The sequence below is a fragment of the Calypte anna genome, chromosome 1, assembly GCF_003957555.1.
Source record: "Calypte anna isolate BGI_N300 chromosome 1, bCalAnn1_v1.p, whole genome shotgun sequence".
NCBI classification, from domain to species: domain Eukaryota; kingdom Metazoa; phylum Chordata; class Aves; order Apodiformes; family Trochilidae; genus Calypte; species Calypte anna.
Window position 1 is genome coordinate 123,781,173 of NC_044244.1, and position 22,850 is coordinate 123,804,022.

At 35.3% G+C, this 22,850-nt stretch overlaps 1 protein-coding gene across 2 annotated transcripts in view; it reads right to left on the minus strand.

Moving 5' to 3' along the window:
- Positions 1-474: 474 nt before the first annotated feature.
- Positions 475-22,850, minus strand: part of MOSPD2 (motile sperm domain containing 2) — a 33,460-nt gene continuing 11,084 nt past the window's right edge. For both annotated transcript variants that reach the window (XM_030469132.1, XM_030469131.1), the window contains exons 6-15: positions 18,536-18,596; positions 17,309-17,347; positions 16,179-16,303; positions 11,432-11,602; positions 8,627-8,739; positions 4,897-4,993; positions 4,025-4,121; positions 3,234-3,363; positions 2,653-2,755; positions 475-2,221 (exon numbers count right to left, since the gene is read on the minus strand). In XM_030469132.1, the coding sequence (XP_030324992.1) occupies positions 2,075-2,221; positions 2,653-2,755; positions 3,234-3,363; positions 4,025-4,121; positions 4,897-4,993; positions 8,627-8,739; positions 11,432-11,602; positions 16,179-16,303; positions 17,309-17,347; positions 18,536-18,596 (1,083 nt within the window). In that variant the 3' untranslated portion in view covers positions 475-2,074. The remainder of the gene's footprint in view (positions 2,222-2,652; positions 2,756-3,233; positions 3,364-4,024; positions 4,122-4,896; positions 4,994-8,626; positions 8,740-11,431; positions 11,603-16,178; positions 16,304-17,308; positions 17,348-18,535; positions 18,597-22,850) is intronic.

Sequence of the window (22,850 nt, forward strand, 5' to 3'; positions counted from 1 at the left end):
TATTTGTACCACAAGTGTTTGCATGCCAAATATCATGTGCTACCTCATCATGTTGGGCACTCTGCCTAAGAATTTTTGATCATGCCTTTTTCATTTGTCTGACAAGCATCATCACAACTTCAATTATAAAACAAACTGGAAGTATCTGCAGACAATCACCAGAACCAAAACCTCAGGAGATGTAGCTAATTTTAAAAGACTAAACATACAAGACTAGGTATTTCCTTGTATTTATTTTGTAACTGTATTTTTCTAAAACATATTAAAATAGAAAAAATGTTCATCTGATTCATCATACAAAGAAAAATACCAACATAGTAATAAAATACTGAAAATATATGAAAGCACCAAAACATTAAAATATTCATATTGGCAAAGACTCTAAGAATATATTTCTTGCAATTTTACAGTAAAGTGCTATTCAGTCCACTCAAATTAAGGAATCAGCATTTTAATAGCATGGTTATTATTATCTTAAGGTTACAAATTACTTCATCACCTTTCTCAACAAGACAAGAACCCATTTTGTTGGAAGCAAAGCATCTGAGTTGCATGCACATGAAAATAACCTGAACAGCAACTTCATTGCAAGCAGTGAACAAATAAGAAAACAAAAAACTGAGAAGCAAACTGAACAGAAATGAGACTACTGAAAAATTAAGAAAATGAAGATGTAGTAAACATTGTACAAATTAAGAAGGTCTGTACTCATCATTAGTTCTGTAAACACTTTTTTTCATGGAAATTTTTTAACTAATAAAGCAGCAAAACTATTATGAACTAAATCACTTTGCTGATGCAATTTTTGCACTGGATCTTCTGTTTCTTATAAGTGATACTACATCAGCATCATAATGGAGATACTGTATGCAAAAAGACAGAAGCAAAGTGTGACTTTTATTTTTCCTCCATAATCTCCCTTCATCTGTTGAAGTCAGCAGACAAAATAACTTTATCTCTTACAAAGCCAATTTGTAGAAAAAATTCTAGTAAAGAATTTTTCATTTTTTAGATCCCATCAAGAGTGAAAATTTTAAGTGTATGAAAGATACCATCACTCTCCTTTCACGTATTTATAAGACATGTATTTATAGCAACAAGTACAAAGAATCCTTGTTAGCATAAGTTCTTGCTAGCTTCATTCACAACTGTTTCTACAACCATTTTGGAAGATCAGCAAATATAACACATTTATGTGGCCTTCAACAATATGTGATCTTCCCAACTTGACTTGGTTTTTCTACATAAATTTATCTGTAATTTTAAGTTCTTACACCGATTATGTATTAGCATTTTTATGAATAGCTCATCAAAAGTCAACTCTCAGCTTTCAAGAAAAAGAAAGGAAAGAACAGGAATAATGTCTTGCCATAAATATCTCATTACTATCTTTGGAATCAAGAAAGAGTTTTAATTCTGGTCAATATGGATGCATCTATGTTGTTTGGAAGGAAATCTTTGCAATTACCTTGTAATCAGGAAAAGTACATAAATAAGGTAATTAACCAATGAAAGCAATGAGTCTGAATTACCAATATAATTAATAACAACAAATATCTTCCTATATATGTGTATATATAAAGATTACATTAAAAATATACCTGGATGACAATTTCTGTAAATTTTCCTGAATTAACAAGTTAACCTTTACAATACATTTGACTGCTTGCATCTTCTATGACAGTAGCTGAGTATATAAAAATGAAAATGATAAAAAGAAATTAAATACTGTATTTAAAGTAGTTGAATAGAGGACAAAAACCTTAAACTGTCTGAAATTAAGATGTTGTATTTGGTTTCTTCCTTCCAGCTCAGTAGCATTTATTGAGTTGTACACTGAAAACAGGTCCTAGTTCTTAATGTCTTCCTCATGCACGGTTCTAAGCGTCAACTTTCAGTAATATCCTTTGCTGGTCATTAATTACTTTTTTTTCCCCAGCAAATTACATCATTGTGCATTGTTTTAGGCTCACAAACCTCATTTTGACAGTTCCAGAATCTGATCTCAGCACTGCAATCTCTTCCACTTCAATGCACCATGACAGGCAGCATATCCAGTGCAAAGCAACACTGTTCAGCTTCTCTGGGAAGACACCAAGTAGAAGCAGAAGGCAACAACAGTAACTGACAGCAATGACAAAACAACTGACAGCTGCTGAAACCAGAGGCATCGATCGATCTGCTCCTGAAGTCTTCTATTAATTTGCAGTAAGCGAGTTAGCTGAAAATAAAAATAGTTTCATTAAATTAGAATTACTGCATGAGAGATCTTTAAAGATACTTAGCCAATAACTATAAGCATGGTGTAAAAACAAAACAAAACTGAACAAACCCCAATAACTTAGCGATCCCTTTTCTATCACTACACACTTCAAAGACCTATTGCATTGAAGAAGGAAACAATCTACCACCGACACTCACCGATACCCCAAATCTGTAATATACACAAATGGAATTTAAAAACTGCATTGAAAGTACTATTGGACTAAACCATTACCATTCAACAAAATCATTAAATTACTGTCACCAGTTACTTTCAACTAGTGACCTTTTCAAGTAGTATAAAATACAAAGTACCAAAGAGGTTTAGTTCGAATTCTTTTTTTCCTTATCATATTTTATAAAGTTGTTTACTATTCAGCACACTATTACCTGCATATGCAAATCTTCATTGGTTTTTGCTGCTATATTCAATGAATTCTCTTTTAATATCAGAGAAGAAGGCTTACTACTTTCTACCACATGACACCTGAGCCTGTGAAAGGACAAAAAAAACAGTATGCAGGAGCAAGCATAAATGTAATATAACGTTGCATAACTTACATTACATATGCTTTATCTGCTCTGGTGGATTAATTTCTAAATGACTGTTAGAATCACAGAATCATAGATTCATTTGGGTTGGAAAGGACGTTTCAAGGTCATCCAGTCCATTTCCCCTGCAACATGCAGGGATTACTGCAATGATAGTCTGAAAAGTATTCCTCACTCCACCAATTATATTTTGACAGCTTTTGATACAGAAAGCAAGATCAGAATCATCTGCATGCTCAGTTAAAAATATTTCTTCACCATTTTAAGCAGTATCCATTGAATTACTGGGTTAAATACTTAACTACCAGAGATGTAGCAATTTATTCAAAAGCAAACAAAAGCTAAAGGGTTTCTTTCCACTTTAAACCTAAACTATAATGGCTAAAAAAACCCCTTTCAACAGAATATCATACGCTTACCTGTGTTCCATCACTTTGGTCCTAGGGACTTCCTTCCAAAACTGAGTCAGTTCTGGTATACCTGTTCCAGAAGGCTGGTCCATTTCTGCTGCCATTATAAGGAAACGATCTTGCAGAGAAGCTGCAAAACCTGCCCTCAAAGGAAAATAAAAGCAAATGTGTGCTTCTCTAAGAGGACAATAATACAAAGCATACAGAAGCATTTTTTAAACTGTTTCTTGCAATATATCAGACAATGACTTCTTGGAAATAAAAATAAAGAAATCATTCTCTTAAGCTCAACAATTTTGATCGCATTTTCCCAAAATTCTCGTTTCATTTTAACAGAACTTGTTTCATCAGAACAATTCAAGACAACCCCGAATTTTGTAAAAAATGGATTCTCCACCAAATTCAGTTGTCCTTGTAACAATTAGGAAACCTGATTTACTACAGACAAAACTCTCATTGTAATAAAAAAGAAGTGAAACAGCTGACACTTTTTTTTTTTAACAAGAAAAGAAAAAGAATGGGCTACAGACAACAGCTGCTTAGGTCAAAGTGGAGCAGTAAATCAGTACAGGCAATTACTCCAATATTGTCTGGCATCCATGGTTTTTTTACAAATACTAACCCTCCCATACAACAGTGAAGCAGACATGGGTGTCAGTTAAATGTACATCCAAGCAAGCACATACAAAAGTTCTAGAGTAGTTCTAATATCTAAGAAAGGTTCTAGTATCTAGAGCAGTCAACCTGTTAATAAAATTTATCCAGATTTCTTGAAAATTTTATGGTAAGATTTTACTTACCACCATGAAGAGAGACTATTATATCCAAAGATGTGCCAGGTTCACAGCTGCTGTTGCTGGGTTTAACTCTATATTTTTCAGGAGCAGTTGTTCTCACCTGCAAATAAGAAAAAACAAGCAAGTTCATAGTAACTGCATGCACAAACTTCGACTTTTCACAACCTCCCTCATTCTGTAATAACTAAAATCCCTCAAAACTTAAATATTCAGATGCAGAAAAATGTCTGAAAAATACTTAATTTTGTAGAAATAATTAGACTCTGATATTTCACTTTTTCCTCTACCTCAACCACTTCTACCCTTTATTTTCGGGCATATACTCTCTTGCTGCCTTATATACATACATATATAAAGTGGACTAACTGCTAAAACACAATATAAAGTGGGAAACTTTTGTTGTTTCTGTGTGAAGAGAACACAAAAGATGTGGTAGAAAACCAAATCAAGATGCTAGTCAACTCAGTTATGAATACATAACTTTATTCATTTCTTTGATAGTGATGTTTGCAAACGGCACTGCATCATTTTGGAGCATTACTAACCTGTTCGTAGACAGGATTTAACAAGAAGACAAGTTCTAAAGAGATTACTTCTCAATGCTCAAGCCTTACTTGAAAAACAAAGTATAAGACTTTCCCTAAAGAACTAACCATCCCCATAGCTTTTTTCCAGCCAGTGCACCAAATATCTGCATTACTGATTAACCCCTTTGGTGTGGTATATAGTAGGCACAAATTCAGATACAAGATTTATTTGATTTGCAACATAAGAAAAAAAAGACTGAAAAGCAGGTTCAAGTTTTCCTTTGTTCTTAATCAAAAGAAAAGGTACACATTCACTAAAGTAAACCAGGCCGTACATAAAATATTTACCTTAAAAGCCACTATGTTTTTAGTGACATTTGTGAGAACTATCAAGCATTTTCTTTCTCCAGTTTCTTTGGACCCAAAATATAGTTCTTCTGCTGGGCTAATAAGAAATTTTAAAAGAATTAGCTAATTAAAATTACATTTACAATGCATCATAGAAAAAACCTGCCCTCGTCTACAGGAAAATAAAATACTTTAAACCCTGCAGCTACAGTGACTACAAACAGTTTGTGGTTTGGTTTTTTTGGGTGTTTGTGTTTTGTTTTTTTTAAAAAAAAAAGCTGTGAAAAGAAAATACAGAAATTTGGTAGTAAAGCTCAGCATTGACTCATGACCACAAGTGGACCTAGCTGCATAAGTTGATGACTGATCTGAACTTCTTCCATCAAGAGGAGTGACCATCTGTGACAGCAGGAGTAGCCAACAGATATATGTAATCATTTGAGCCACTGCATCTTAAGGGGTATGTTAGGGAAAACACCATTAATTTTAATTTAAGCTAATATTAGAGACTAAAATCTTGCAGAGTGGGAGTAATTTCTATCTCATATACCTATCCTTGTAACAGATATACTGCACAAAAGGAGCAGGCAGATATCTGACTGGCAGTCATTACAACCATACTGCTAAATTCACTTGTACTTATGAGTCAGTCTTCACATTTTTCTGGAGACACACACATAAATAAAGTTTTTGCTTGTTTTCAATATCCTCATGAGATCAGAAGGTTCATGCATGACATCTTTTAAACTGTATCAAACTAAACAATTAATTTGGGAATAAGCATTCAAATGAACACTACTAGGCAAAACATTGGGCATGCTCATATACTACAAGTTGAGAGAAAACTCAAGTAGCAGGTGAAAACTGCTTTCTTTCAATGTGACACTGAAAGAAAGCAAGGACTTTCATACTATTCAGTAGTAAAGGTCGACATATTCTTGTGACAGAAAGCCCTCCAAAAAAAGAAAAAAAAAGACAACAACAACAAAAAAGTATTAAATTTTATCTTCCTTTTTCTCTTTTTTGAAATATCAATTTCACATCAGTTTGTCCTCCTCCTCAAAAGGCCTCATTTCACAGTATCAATCCTTTCTTCACTCACTTAAGCAAACCAATGTGTTACTTGAGAAGAAAAATAGCGCAGCAAGGGTAAGACTGAACACCCATGCTAGAAGTGGAGTCCAATGGTAACTGCATTTACATGTGTACCTGTATTTTACAATGCATTACAGTCCATGTGACAGGACTTTTTTTTTTTTCTTTTCATCAGGGAAGAAGGAAGTGTGCTAAGTGAGGCAGAAAGCAAGAAACTGGCCATTTAAAACACATTAACAGGGCAACTGTGCCCTCTTCTCTCAGCTTTTTTTCCTGCTCCTAAAAATCTCAATGTAAGTAACTAACAACAGTAGGGAAGGGATGTAACCACAAGGCATTTTGGTTACTTTAATACTGTACTACCGTATACACGTATTACGAAAGGAACCTCCAATGAGACAGGGTAGCATTAACTAGCATCAAAACAAGCCACATAAAAAGAACCCATGGAAATAAATATTCTGCCAGAACCCATCTGTCTTGTTTGACCATCAGCTGTGGCTACTGCCACCCACACCCACACAAAAAACAAAGGCCACAGCTCAATGCTTGTTGTCAGTGAAATCAAGCACTTCCATGGTGTTGGGGGTGGGTGGATCATGGTTGTTGGGAGGGCAGGCTCTACTCTGATGTGTGCTGGGTAAACCACTTCAGCCTGTACTAGAAATTCTTGTCTTGAAATACACCACAAGATGAGCTGGTGTTCTGGAAGACAGTGCAAGTGAAGGGCTCCTTTTTTGCCTTGCAAAATAAATTGATTTCTTGAAAAGGAAGGCCAATGAAAGACCAGTTTTTCATACTAAGGTAATCAAGGCAAAATTTAATCTAAACTAGGAGGACAGATGACTAATGAATATGACTACACTTGAAAAAGAAGAGCGTAAGCACCCAGCTCTGGTTATTCACCTGAGACAGCAAATCCCCAGCAGTGACAGGTAAAGAATATCCCTACAGGGGGTCTGAGGAAGCCCCAGCTGAATCTTCTGCAGCAGGAGGGAGGGAGGAATAGAAAGGCTGCTGGTTCTTGGCAATTTCATGGTGTCAGAGCTGCTGTGCCTCAGCTTCCTGCTCAGGCTCTAGGCTGCTCCCTTCAGATGGCAATGCTACCCTCAGCAGGAATACAGGCTAATTATAGCCTTTGAGATAGTGCCTGTGACTAGCTATAAATGACAATATATATTATCATTTTAATAAATTACACTTCAGTATCCTGAGAGAGATTTGAAGGAAATAAAAACTAGTTCTGGCTTCTACAGAGCATTCATGAAGAACAACTGCATACTCTCAAGAGATGACTCGAAAAAAATACAACAAACAGCAAGGACAATGCAGATATCAGTATTTTATTTTCCAGGAAAACAAGACAAGTATTAGTGCCTCTATATTTGACTAACTTTGCTCTGTCATGTAATTTACATGAACTCCAAAACTTTTTTTCCAATGGTGGAACTTGAAATATTTTAAGAGAGAAAAAAAGGCACAGTTAACATGGGTATTTGTGCTGGGGTTTTTTGTTGTTGTTGTTCATTTTGGGAGGGTGGGGAATGTTGTTTTTTGTTTGTTTGGGTTTTTTGTTTTTATTTGGGGTTTTTTGTTTTTTTTTTTTTGTGGCTTTTTTCTTTCCTAAGAAAATGGAAGAACACAGCTTATTTTGCCATGGGGAGAGAAAATTTTAAACATTCTTCTGAAAATAATAAATCACAATTCTGATTCAGTCTATGTCTTTGTCCTGCATTAAAGAAATGAAGTCTATACAGAGGAGGTTTCTGCACATAAAGGACTACAAAGAATTTTAATTTCAAAATGAGGAAAATTTGACACATACAAAATATTTTATGCTAATGAGCATGCCATTATTCAAATTTATTCCGATGTAGAACACTTAGAAAATCAGCTATGGAATTACGTATTAGCTATTTTCTTCATTCATCTAATAGCATATTGGGAATGAAAATAGAAGTTAAAATCTAAATCAATTTCTAAACAAGCCTCTTGACCTGAAAGGCAGTGAAAAGAAAAGCAAAGATAGATTTGCTAACTGATTTTTTTTTTCTTGGTTTAATAATAGAAAAGCAAATTAACTTTGAGACAATCATCTTGTATGAGAAAACCTTCTGAGCAGATAATGGCATTTATGCAGAGCACTTCCCAGGTGAATTAAATTGGACCCATTCACTAAGCTTAACTGGTGCAAACTACCAGTGTAGACTTTTACAGAATCTTCAATTAAAAGAATTTAAGCAAGATTTAAGAGTGAAAACTGTTTTAACAACTGTACGTTGGGTTTTCTTAAGCCAATGAAATCAATGTCAAACCCCTGCTTTTGTTACAGACAAGCACAGGTTTAACTAAAACCAGTAAGAATTTCTAAATATGAATGAAATCATTAAATATTTCTACAAGTCTATGAAATATACACTTACTGATTAGTACAAAAAGCATGCCAATACTGACACTGAAAGATTCGCTAAAAGCACATGAAATAGATTACTTGAGCTTTGTAAAAATAATTCTTAAAAAATAACTATTTTCTTCCAATGGTCTCAAAAAGGTTTATTTTGAAAACCAATTAGTTTTATTTTCTACACTTAAGTTTATAAGGCAAATCAAAAAAATTAAAGAAAATTATTATTACCTGATATGTAATAAAGGTCCTTTAAAAGTGGCTAATGCTCTCTTTGAATTTTTTGGTTTGAACTCTGTTTTGTCAGTTTCTTCTGATTTGGAATTTTGCTCTACAGAATTCATCTGAGTAAAAATGACAGTTATAATGATTAACTAGAAACCTGGGTCACATACATATCAGAATCATGCAGGTATTTCAAAGAACACGAGGAGGCTTATTTCAACAATTTGTACATAACTGAGCAAACTTAGTATGTACTCATTCCCTGAAGCTGCTTGAAGTCCATTAAATAAAATTGTCATAGATGTTACATAATATATGAAGCATGTATAAAAACGTCCTGCTTTTATTTTTTCATGTATTTTCCTGATGGAAATATAAATAACCTGAACTGGTTATTTTTGAAAACTACAGACACATTAAATTATAGTACTTCAAATATTAATGATTATAAAGCACTGATGTTATTCTTCCACTGCAAAACTTTTTTATTAAAACAGACACCCCAATGCAGTCACCACAACACCACACAATAAATGCAACAAAAATTCCACTTTATTGTATTTCAGAGTTGCTAAGCATATCTTCAGCTCCTTTTAGATGGTAATCTAAAGAATTGGAGAACTTAAAAGAAAATGCTGATTGAATTAGTGCATCCAAAACTGCAGACACCATGGGTTCTGAGGGTTTTCCTCTGTTACATTAAGAAAATGTCAGCAGGCTGGACATCTTACAAAACCAAAAAAAAATTGATACAGAAAACTGAAAGAATTAGTGGTATCAGCTGGCTGAAGAGTTTGCTTAGCCTTCTTTTTATTCCATTTAGAAAGAAGACAGAAAGATAATTCAGCTTATATAAATCTGAAGTATGAGACTGAGAGGAATACAAAATTGTATAGCAAATAGTTCTATAAAAAAGCACACTGTAATTTGATTCCCTTTTGTTAATTAGTTATAGTAAAGCCTGAGTGTATAAATTAGCTATTTACGTGTTGGACTTTATTCTACGTGAGCCTAATTAAAATTACCAGAAAGAATATGACAATAGTACACAAAGGTGGAGCAGAACAATCACTTATTAAACAAGTTTATAATTCATGGCTTTCTCTACTCTATGGAAAGAAATAGGCACTTCTGTGGGATGGGAGGAGGCATAAATATCAGATGAACTCTAAGTAATGATAAGAGTCTGCATATAAAGAGAGGAAATGCAGTAAATAAAGACAATAATATATCACAGATTACTTGATAGCAGTCAGTTTGGATGCTAGCTGTAATAAAAAGGATACTTGAATATATTTAGACACAGTCAAGCAAAAATAATTAGCTTAAAAATAAGAAGTGCCAACCATTCTGAGACAGTGAGCAAGTACTTCAGAATAACCCATTTTGGAAAAGGATCTAACAATAAATTGGCAAAATATAATGGTGTTATACTATGGGAAAAATAGCAAGTATTGTTCCTCAGAAGAATAACGAGTTGAAACAATTTTTTTTTTTACTTTTTACAGAAACAATACCAACAACAAGATATGGCCTGAAATTTTAAGTATGTTAAAAGTAAGGCCTTAAGTGTGCCTTGACACTGATTGATACATTATGAGTATAAAAGCCATTTTAGCTCATTGAAAATGATTGCATTACAGCTTAATAAGAGAGAAAACACCATAAACCAAATCATTATTTTTAAGAATGAAGAAAAAGTAAAAAAAAATACCACACGTAGAAAGTTAAAGTCAGCCAAGCAAATTAAAAACCAAGCAGACACTGAGGATACTAAGCACCAAAGCCAACTCACACTGAACAGGAGTTGTCCACATTCCCATACCTGAAATCAGAGCTTGGAAGATGTGCTACAACCCAAACAAGCTACTGAGTCTAATGGTCCGGAAGTCACCATGGTTAAGTAATGCTTCCTTTAGACCTTAAGGTCAGTGGAATTATCTCTTTCTGAATAGCTGGCCAAGTTGCAAAGAACAGCTGAACTATGTGAAGTGAGATGTATATTTCAAATTATTCTGACAAAAAATTAAAACAGTCAATGAAACAAAGTGTAATATTCTAATCCATAAATCAGAAGTTTTACAATTCATATTCCAAAATTAAGCACGGCACTGAGGTGGTGAATTTCAGATTTTTCCTGCTATTTTCAGTGACATCCCCATTGACTATCACTTAATATTCTTAAATATACTTCGTATGGATTTGTGTAAAAGATATTTTTGGCTAAATACCATGGCAGAAAGATTATATCGTAAAACAAGACTGATGGATTAGGGATATGATTTCTCTTGAGACTAAATGAACACTCTTGGAAATTGGTATTTTTATCAGTAATTTAAGATAACAAATTAATATCCAGTAAAGTATAGATACTCAGCTGTTAACATCTTCTCATGTGCCTACTGACTTAAAATATATTAGTTTTCTCAGATGCTTATGATGTACAGCACTGGATATCCCAAGATTAAAAATAAACCAACTAGAAAGATGTAGCTTTTGCAAACAAAACACAGGAACCTGACCTTTCACTTATTCATTATATTCCATCAAGATACTGAATAGCAATATTTGGTACACATTTCACTTATTCAGAAGCATGAAACTGGTCTTAGACTAAAAAGCAAGGTTGAAACTGCAAGTATGATCTTCAGTTTTACTGTGTTCTTTTGTCAAACTGGAGGGGAGAAAAAAAATTTAAACAAATTAAAAATCAACACAAAAGTAAAAGGCTGACAAGAAACAAGTATACGTCTTCTGTCTCACTTTAATCATTTTACTACTTTTGCCTCAACTTATCTTAGAGTTAGATACCTTTTTCTGATTAAGGTTTTGTTCTTCATTCAGCTCCCCAGCCTCCTTGGTGTCAGCATCTATCTCTTCTTTACTTTCATGCTCATCTTCACTAGTAATGGGCCCATTTTCACATAATGGAGTTTGAAAATCATCATCAACCAATGGAGGGTAACTGTACTTGAATGAGTCCTAAAACATATGGAGGTTTTTTTAAGGACCAGTTAATTAGGAGGCAGAGAAATGCATTCTCTATTTTTTAAAAAACAAAAATATTATACATATACTTTGTTTCATGTGACTCATGTTCATGTATCATTTTAAGCTGATACTCAATTTTTTATTTTATCATAATTAATAGAAAAATAGTCATCCAGTGAAGCCACTCAATTGTAACTACTTCTGTTACTTATAGTCACAGAAGAACTGTAGAATCTGGTCTACCAACAATCAGCATTCTTTAGCATCTTAACACTGAAGCTTTGCTCTTAGGAAGTGCTATTTAGCCACAGGCAGATAGCTACAGGTATTTCTTAAGAATGTTCTGAAAGTGATGAAAAACTTTATTCTTTGTATTTGGGTTTCAGAATAGCCAGTTTAAAAAACAAAGAAAAACAAATCCACAAGACAACCCCAAACAATCCCTCAATTTTAACCTAGTTTGTGGATCTTTAACATATCCTGCAATTCAGACCTCCATTTGGAATGCCAAATCAATTTGAGAGACACCCAAGTAATGCAAAAGCAGCGTATCTGAAGTTTTCATTCTTCTAAAGTAAAGGTATCATTCCTATTGGAAGTTCAGTAAGAAAATGTTTTTGCTAACTTAGAAATATTCATTCTCAAAATAGTTTTATTACATCTAATTTTAGGAATGGGGGGGTCTGTTTCTACTGAATTTTCAGTTTTAAACCCCAAGTAAACTGAATTGGTTCATGAGTGTTTCCAGCAGAGGAGGACAGCAACGCAGCTTTGAATCCTATGAGGCAGGCTTGAGCCGTGCTGTCAGCAAGGAGTTAAAAAAACTTGTTCCAAGAGCACTCTCTATAAGAATCTATGTTTTCTTAAACTAAAAGAAAAATGTGATGCTAGGGAGTGAAAGAAAAAAAAAAAAAAAAAAAAGGAAAACCTTAGATGGGGACATTCAAAGAAATCTCAAGCAAGCCAGCATACTTCCTGCTAATCCATACTCAAGGCCTAAATCTTTCTTCAGGGTGAAGCAAGCCACAGATCTTTAGGTGAATCAAACAGGCATCCACTGGCTCGAGCAATATCCTCTTAAGGGCCTAAGAGATGAGCTTTCAGTATCAAATAACAGACTAATTCACTATTAGAAGAAAAGAGTGCCGACTTAAAAACCTTACAGTAGACTTAGGTAATACTGACATCCTTCATTTGCAAATACAAGGCAGAAATAGCCAGCTTACCCAGAGCCAAACATAAAAAAAGCCTTCTCACACTCCATTCCAGCATATAAAGAAGGGCACATGACAAACTGGCATTAACAAAGGGCTACTATTGTAGCACGTTTCATTTGGCCACATAAATTCACAACACTGGATAAGCTTTAGCAGCTGAACAGCATCTCCTCACTGAGAAAATCTGATGTCCCACACCTTCCCATCACAGTCAATCAGTCTCTGTGGCATGACCTTACCTACTAACAGGATGAAAACCTCTGACATGTAAAAGGAAAGATTTATTCAGTGCTTGATACATTAATTCTCTAGACTAACTGTTCTCTCTTTTATAGCATATCTAGAGACTTAATGTTTGGCAACTGTGGTAGAAGTATCTTAATCATGATAGTGGTATTTTCAAACATCACAGGTACACAGTGACCATAAGACCACATGCAAAATGTCTAGTGATGTCTTTATAGGCCACTGACCTACGAAAGGTCCTGCCAAGAAAAAAAAACCTATGAGCTATCAACTCAGGTATGCAAGTGAAGAGCACAGAATTCTAGTTGCAGACACTGATACTGGTAATAATGGAGACCATTCTTGGATTTAATGAGGATGAATTGCTTATCTCTGAGAAAGGAAAACTGGGCAAATACACAAACAAAACCCCTACTCTATGTAGATGTCTTGCATCAATGTGCGCAACATACATAAATCTTGCACTATGCATTATAGAAGAGGCAACAAATCTCCCTTGTCAGCCCCAAACATGTATGTTTTAAGAATTGGACTATGCCACCATTAATAAAAATAACTGAAGCAGGTAGAATGTGAGATACAACACACTGAGGAACCCACTAACTTACTATACACTTCTTACTAAATGATAATTAAGACTGAGTGGCTTTTGAGCATCCAAACTGTTTATTATTAGCTTGATTTCTATTTTGTTGAGCAATTCCAACAAGTTGTCAAGACAAATCTATTATAGAGAGAGACATCTGTGCAATACAAACAAGAATAACTCAAAGCCAGGTACATAGTATGTAGCCCATCTTTATTAGCAGTATATTAATAGCCAGAGCCAACAGGCACTGATGAGGACTCGAATGGAACTTAAGTTTATACTTCAAAGTCCTGCAAAATCCAAGCAGCTTCTGTTTTCCATAATTAATAGTAATGCTTTTCATCCTCTGCAGATACCTTTTTCCACAAAATTGTCCAGAACCAAGCAGGTTATTGTTCACCTTTTAAAAGGTGGCTTACAGTTGATTGAAGGATTTTCATACTAAGGACAGCCTCAGATTCATCCTTTGAGTGACCCTGAGCCACAGTGAAAACAAAATCTGCTTAATGTTAACTGCACTGAGATATTGAAACTTGAAGGCTTCCAGTGGAGACACAGAATGGTTCCCTTGATTTAGCAAAGTAATCACTGACTTTAAGTTCAACATTACTAATTTTATTTCCACAATGGATTTTTGTCAATTCCAAAAGCAGTCCAACATTCTTCTTGGATACATAGATTACACTACACATACATCCTCTTTATCTCCCCAGAGTAATTACGCAAATGACCTTTTTCCACTAGTTGCTTATGTCTGGAAAATCCTAGCTCTTCCAAGAAGGATTCTAATGGGCACACAGGAGAAAGAGGGTGACAGTCTATTTCAGGCTACTGTATTGACTACACAGGATGAACAGACATGATGTGCTCGTCACCTGCATTATGCTAGTTGGGAATATGATGATCTGTTCCTAAATGTGTGGAAGTCAAAGGCAACAGAAAAATAACTGAAAGGAGGCAAAAAAATAATAATGTTTGAGAAAAGAGTGGATGGAATTAAGTAGTGCAGGTCAGATCAGGCCTAACAATACTAATACTGGTGAATGCACACATCTCGGAGACTACTTGCCTCAAGAGGACCCAAGGTTAACCGTATGAAGAGAAATTACATTCTGAGAAAAGGTCAGTAAATTATCCATCCACTGAAAGAGTCCTTGCTGCCAGAGAAATGCAAAATCCTGCTTTACTATATGCACTGAAGGAAGGAAGATCTGGAGCACAATTTGAAAGCCTGAGTATTTGCTAACAAAGCTCCCAGATGATGACAATTCTGACATTAAGAGTTCAAAACACCAATCAAATGGCTAAGTAACAAAGAATTAATAGTTAAGACAAAATATCTGATGGTTCAAAATTTGAGGATTTTTAACATGCATTTACAGCCTTTATTCTGAAATTGTCAACCCACTTGGCATCCCTGTCAAGCAAGTGTACTCGTATTCCATTAATTTACTTCTGCCACTCCAACTGACTATCACAGACAAAATGATAGGGCCTCTGTGATTCCATCTCATTAATGTTCTTAGAAGCTGGGCAACACAGAGCCAGCCTGGTCAACAATTATTAACTGGCAACAAGACCTTACAAAACCAAGGCAGGATAAAGGCTAACATTGAGACTGTGTGCTCAACCAGACACTTCAGGAGGATATTTAGCAAAACCACAAGTCTTTTTTAAAATATGAAACCAGCTTTGATGTAAAACTAAAGCCCACTCAAATCTTTACTGAAGCCACTTGAGACATTTTCAGCCCTTCCCTCAATGTCCACACTCCTGAAAGTCAACAATATCAGCTTTTAATATTAGAAAGTTCTTATATGAGATTGGCAAGTTTGGACAGCAATTTTCTATGGAAAAAAGAGAATATGATGTTCTCTGTAAGGGTCTCATACAAAAGCACTTTTTAAAGGCTGCTACTTTAGCTTCAATAAAAAACAAGGTAACTTAAGTCTTCATGCTCCCCAAAAAACTCACATATATTTTGGCTACCAGACCTCTACCTTGAGTCTATATATAAAAGAACATGTCCTCTTCTACTGTTGCTGAAGCAGAGACTTCCTTTTCTTCATATTGTTACTGCTACAATTCCAAAAATACTTCAGGAAAAAAATTAAAATAGAAAAGAACAGGTAAAAACTCCTCTACAGTGGGTTACTGCATTACAATAAATATTTAAAGTAAGAATGACACCTAAAACAGAACTAAGTTTTGAAAAATCAGGTGGTTTCTTATGACTTGGAAGTGAATAAATTATTTTAAAAATATGTATTTCTGGACTTATTTCTATATTTCTGTACTGCCAGATAACAAAGTCTCATGAAGTTAACACTTTTTATATTACTGTGATTTACAAATTACAAATTATTGTAAACATTTCACATCTATCAAGTGCCAGTTCTCAAGCCCATCAAGAAATTTCACATCTATGAAGAGTCAACTCTAAATCCCACATATGTAATTTACATAGGTGCTCTCAATCTATCATGAAAGGACTGTGAAATGTTAATATACTTACAGTTCCCCCCATGTGAGGAGGCAGATACTCTCCACTGATGTACTCCTGCACATCATTCTTGTTTGTGAACTTTAACATGCTTATTGCATCTGGGCCAAGCCAACCCTTCACAATTTTAAAAGCAGCTTAAAAAAAAAACAAAACCAAGAGTCATACATAATTTGTCATGAAGGTTTTTTCCAGCAGTGTATTGGTAGACCTTACAAAACACAAGTGAGCTACATCCCGTAAGATATGGCAGGACCTGCTCTGAAAGTCTCTCTTATGATGGGGTTATATATAGTGCAAGGAAAAAAAAAAGAGTGCTATTTACAGAAAAAAAAATTTTATTGTTATACACTTTTCTATGACTGCAGACAGACCACAGGCTTTCATGGGAACAGTAACTTTGATTTAACTATTGACAACTTTGCTGTCTTGAAATTTAGAGCAGGAAGTACTAAAAGGGCAAAAGCAATTCTATTTCCATATCTGAGTGAAGGGAAGTTATGTACAGAACCTTCCTAATGGAAAATGTTTTTCTGCTTTGAAAGACACTTACTTAGAATAAGAGAATATTTTCAAACACCATAGTTATCTTGGTGATGGTAAAACATGAATATACAGAAAAATATAAAGCCAGCATAAAAATACACATTCATTTGATAAAACATAGAAATAACACATTTATCCTCTACATTATAACTGAAGATAATTACTGAAGTATACACATCACAATGTGTAAAAATCAAGAGTCCAATGCCAGGCATCTATCTTTCATTGTGTATTGTAGGTTTTTGCTGGTTTAAGTATCAATTTTTTTTATGATGGTATTCCTAAAGTATTAACTGATGTAGTTTTGAAAAGATTACATTCTAGTAACAGACTATCAAACTCTCCCAAGCTTTAAAGACAATAGAATGAATACAAAGTGTATTCAAAGTTATGATCCAAAATACAGTGGTAGAAGGAAAAACAAAAAGTATGCAACCTACAATCTGATAGATTTAAAGATACATGTTTAAAAAATTTCCATCATTCAGCTATAACTCCACAGAGCATAAAAATGCTTCCTATTAATGTTCTAATCTAAAAAAGTTACCTAAAAAACCCACAAACCAACCAAAGATAGCCAAAACCGAACAACTCACCATTCATTATCCATGGCATTTCAAATATCACTATCTTTGCTAAAAAAGAAAGACAAAAAGAGGAAGTAATCTGAATACCAACTACTACCTATTTCTCTGTTTAAGCGAAGGCACAATAAAAGTCATATAAAAAGTGTATAATCATTTTTAGAACCTTATTTTCACTTCCTTGTAGAAACAGTTTTGGGCCTTTTGCACGTATAAACCAATTTCTTTTACTATATAAAGACATTAACTGTTCGCTTGTGAAACAGTTACTAGAATTATACAGTATTTATGTATTTCTCTGGGATACCACTTTTCTGACACACTGATATTAAGAAATACTCCCCGCAAATACAGCAGTGAAAAGGAAGGTCTCAACCTGAACTAGCATAGCAACTATTGAATGGAAAAGTTTAACAGAAGATTCAGCACCTCTTCTTCCCAAGGAAGGAAATTGCAAGAGTCTTTGTAAATCTGCATTTTCCCAAGCTTTCTTTGTTTTAGCAGAGAAGTCTGAAAAGTTAGTGCTTTGACTGAGAATGCCCTAAAATTTCTCTTTAATGTTAATAAGCAAAAAATTTAATGTTGAACTTGTTTTAAGTTTGATATTTGACCAAAGTTTTGAACTTCAATCAAGCTGAAACCTAATAATCAGTTTAAAGACACATTTTCATCACAAATTTTTAAGTTAGGTAAGTTAACCTGGCGAAAAAACCTATTCAGTGTTCCCCTACATGTAAAAAAAAAATAGCAGACAAACATGCAAGTTTTTCCAGGCGTGTACCTGGAAATACTCCCCTGAGGACTCCTAAAGAATACAAACTGTCGGGCAACTTTGCAAATTTTATAACAAGTAACAAAGAGCAAATGAAAAGAACCGGTCAATTCAGTTCTACTAGGTGCTCATATCAATTTTTCATCTGTGAAAATGTCTTAGGTTCTTATTTCATGAAAGGCCACTTGATTTTTGACAAATGTAAAATTTGCTCTGATGACTATTATGAGCACAAAATGTTATAATCTATAATGTTCATGTGATCCATGTAGTTATGCTGTATGTAAAACCTGAACATGCCTTATGGTCCAACTACACATTTCTGAGAACAAGCCTGCCTCATTTATTTCTTCAAGCCACATGAAGTACATGCAAAAAGACTTAACTTCTCCCCCATCATCCATAACATTATGAAATGCTATTTTACACAAATCTGCAGTGCTTAAGATGTAATAAACAATACTTACTGAGGAAGTTTGGGTAATAATCTGTAAAACAGTTGACAATAAACCGAACAAAATCCAAGTCCTAAAATAAAAGGAGAGAGTAAATGGAATGGAAATAAAAGCATTAAAAATGCAAGCTTAGTTAAGCTAAAGCATTTATGAAATAGCACAAGATACTTACCATACTGTAATCATCTATATTCAAAGTTTACACATATTAATAACATCATCCAAACTGAAGTTAAAGGGATGGCATAAAATGCTGCAGAATTGAGTCAAACTTTGCTTTATGATGGAAAATAAAAGGTAAGATCTATTAATAATTCAGGAAGTGAGGCATCTAAACTATTGCTGAGGACCAATAAGATTTAAGCTGTATGGGAAAGTTATAGGAAAAAAAAAAAAAAAACTAGCGAAGCTTGACAGACTATTTTAAAGCCTCATAAGGGAGAGCACTTGAGTAACTTATCTTACATATCATTCAATGCACTATTGTTGTCAGAATCTTCCAGGACAAGGAAAAAAACCCCAACAATAAAAAGAAAACCCCACACACAAACACACAAAAAAAAAACCCCAAAATTTTTATTTTAAGTCTACTTTTTGTTTTAGCATTAGCTTGTGGTATGTAAAGAAATTTTGGGCAAAGGCAGCACTTAAAAATTTGCACAACGCCCATTTTCAGGGTGTTTCCATCCAATGAGCAGCAGCAGAGAAACAGTACAACCTGGTCTCTATTCCAAGATCCGAGTGTAAGAAAACTGATTACACAACAAAGGGAAAAAAGGCACTTTCTTAAATAAGTATAGGTAATACAGTAAGAAATACCTGACCTCAATAAGGTACTTCCCACTTTGGTAAGTGGGAAGCCTGCTACAAATTCTCGTATTTTCCCTCTTACCAGAAGTAACCAGTACTACTACTTTCAAAAGCAATACCAAATATACTGCTGATAAAGGATCCAAAGCCTACCATAACAGCAAAACTACTATAGGGACCAGGCTTCTAGAGCAATGTGAACACACTATTCCAACATATGCACACAGAGAGAAAACCACAACATCCCGTGTAAGAAGATTACCCACATCTGTAAGCTTTATTAGCAGTTTCAGTAATTAGAACCTAACTGAAAGCTTGGTATCTTTACAGGCAGAAGGTAGCCTTTAAGAGAAGCATTTATCCCAAGTAGCTGTAGCTTATACCACATGCTGTATCTTTCATTTAATAAAGTGATAGATTTCCAAGCAATGATTAGAATCTCTTGTGCATTAACAAGGATGCTGCTCTGTATACCATTGCCTGTCTAAAAGCAGCACTATCCTGTATTATGGGGATTATTCAAAAGAAATGCAACATTAACCATCCCACCTGAAAAAGGCAAAAAGAAAGCTTTTTTTTTTTGAGTGTTTATATTTAAATTAATTCTTGCCATACCAACAAAAAAAGAAAGAATAAGATACAAGTTTTAGTCAGTACTGTAACAGGACAGCATGGCATTTTGAAACAAACAAAACAAATAAACAAAAAACCCAAAACAAACAAACAAGCAAACAAAAAAATCAATATTCTACAAAAATAAGATTTTAAAGTTTACAATGTAGGAGATTTTTAGTTACTAGATTTAAGCTATCAACATGTAATGACAGGCAAGATCTCCATCTTGCAATCTAAATCAGCTTAGATTCTGCTCTTGAAAGCGAGTCCTGATTTTAGGTTGTCTAAGTTGAGAACCAGTAAATGCTTCTGGTAAAGATACTATTCTTACCTTCTAAATGTCTACAGAGCAAAGCATAGATGCAAATCTTAAAGATGTCTGTAAGCAAACTATGAGTATGCAGTTATGCTTTCCTTGTAAAGACACTAATAGATAGAAAGCCACACCTAAGAGATACAACAAACACTCACTCCTAAATTTATGTAAGCTTTAAGAACACGTTTTTATGTCCTAATTGCAGAAAAGGACCTAAACCAATAGGTAAAGCTGCAGCTTTGTTCTGTGCCATTAACCAGAACAAGTTCTGCTGGTAGAAGTAGTGTATGATTCAGACTCTTATTAACAGCAACTCTAGGTAAAGCTGTATACAAATTGATGCTGAATCTCAGACCTAAAACTGATAATAAAAACACCACAAACAGGTCTAGTGAATTTAAAGACTTAATGTAAATGTCCAGATGACAGTCTGCAACCAGTCAGGGAAGAAAGTACTGGGTTCAAAATTCCAACTCAAAGCAAAAGAAGTGAAAAAGAACTGCAAAAAAAGAAAACCCACAGCATGCAGATGATGATTCTGTCTTTGGGTGTAATGTATTTTAAAAATAACTCCACACAGAGAAGTTTATCACTTTGATCCCCATAGAAGTGCTGACACATAGAACACAGAGATCTTTTGCTCATGTCCACTGGTATTCCTATCCCAAGTTTACTGAAATACATACTTTTAACAAGTGATCCATATTTATTTCTCTATGTTTTGTAGATTGAAATATTTAATCTCAGAACAACTGTTTACAAGAAGTATGTACTAAGGCAACTGTTTACCTCCTAAAACAGACAAAAGCATTTCTGCATCAAAATCAAAAATACCACACTGAGCTGAATACTCCTGAGAGTAATGAGGGAGCTGGCAGATGAGCTTGCCAAGCCTCTCTCCATCATCTCCCAACAGTTTTGGTTAACAAGGGGGGTCCCAGATGACTGGAGGCTTGCCAACGTGACACCCATCTAAAAGAAGGGACAGAAAGACGATTTGAGGAAATCCAGGTCTGTCAGTCTGACCTGGGCACCAGGAAAAATTATAGAGAGGTTAATCTATCATGCTCACATGGCAAGTGCAGGACAGCCAAGGGGATCAGGCCCAGCCAGCATGGGTTCAGGAAAGGGAGGTTGTGCTTGACCAACTTGGTCTCACTCTATGACCAGGTGACCTGTCTAGTGGAGGAGGGAAAGGCTGTGAATGTTGTCTATCTGGACTTAGTAAAGTTGGCTGGACATCCAAGCCCAAAGAGTGTTGCTAAATGGTTAAATCCAGTTGGTGACTGGTCACCAGTGGTGTCCTCCTGGACTCAGCTTTGGGTCTGGTCCTGTTCTGTATCTTCAACAATGATGTAAATGTGGGCACCTCAGTAAGTTTGCTGACGACACCAAATTGGGTGGGAGTGTTGATCTACCTGAGGGTGGGAAGGATCTGCAAAGGGACCTGGCCAGGCAGCATAGATGGGCTGAGGCCAACAGCATGAGGTTTAACAAGGCCAAGTGCCAAGTCCTGTATTTCAGTCACAACAACCCCATCAACACTACAGGCTTGAGGAAGAGTGGCTGGAAAGCTGCCCAAAAGGAAAAGGACATGGGGATGTTCACTCACAGCCAACTCAATTGACACCCAACAGTACACTGAGGTGGCCAAGAAGGCCAACAGCATCCTGGCTTGCACCAGAAACAGTGTGGCCAACAGACGTACAGAAGTTATTGTCCCCTCCTCTACTCAGCACTGGTGCAGCTGCATCTTGAGTACTGCATTCAGTTCTGTGCACCTCATTACAAGAAGGACATGGAGCTGCTTGGAGCTCATCCAAGCACCAGTCCTGTGAGAAGCATCTGAGGGAACTGGGACTATTTAGTCTGGAGAAGAGGAGACATTATTGCTATTTACAATTGCCTGAGAGGAGGCTGTGGTCAGATGAGGGTTGGCCTTTTCCCCCAAGTAAATAACAACAGGATTAGAAGAAATAGCCTGAAGTTGTGCCAGAGGATGTTCAGACTAGATATTAGGAAGAATTTCTATAATGAAAGAGTAGTCAGGCACTGGAATGGGCTGCCCATGGAAGTAGTGGAGTGACCATTCCTGGAGGTATTAAATAAATGTATAGATGTGGCACTTAAGGACATACTCTAGCGGACATGGTGGGTTTACCTGAGTTGACAGTGGGAGTCTGATCTTAGAGGTCTTTTTCAACCATGACAATTCTGTGGTTCTAGCTCAGGCAGACTAGAAGAGACCCCACACTACATTCTACAGTGTTGATGCTACTACAAACACAGTATTGTTTAGCATCCTTCAAAGAAACTCAGGTGTGTGAGTGCCACGTTACAACAGGTTCAGATAATGTGCAAAAATCACTGAAGCAAAAGCAAATATGGAATGTCCTCAGAGACTGAAATTCCAGGGGTCATGTAATAGATACTTGTGTGCTTTGTGACAGCTTTAGTGAAAGTGAAACTAAAAGCAAGTTTTCAGTGTGCTGTACAAGACTTAAACTTTAATAAGTAACAAACTATTTTGGAAACTGCTGATGTCATTAGGAGGAAGCCCTACATACCACTGACTTGAGCAACTGT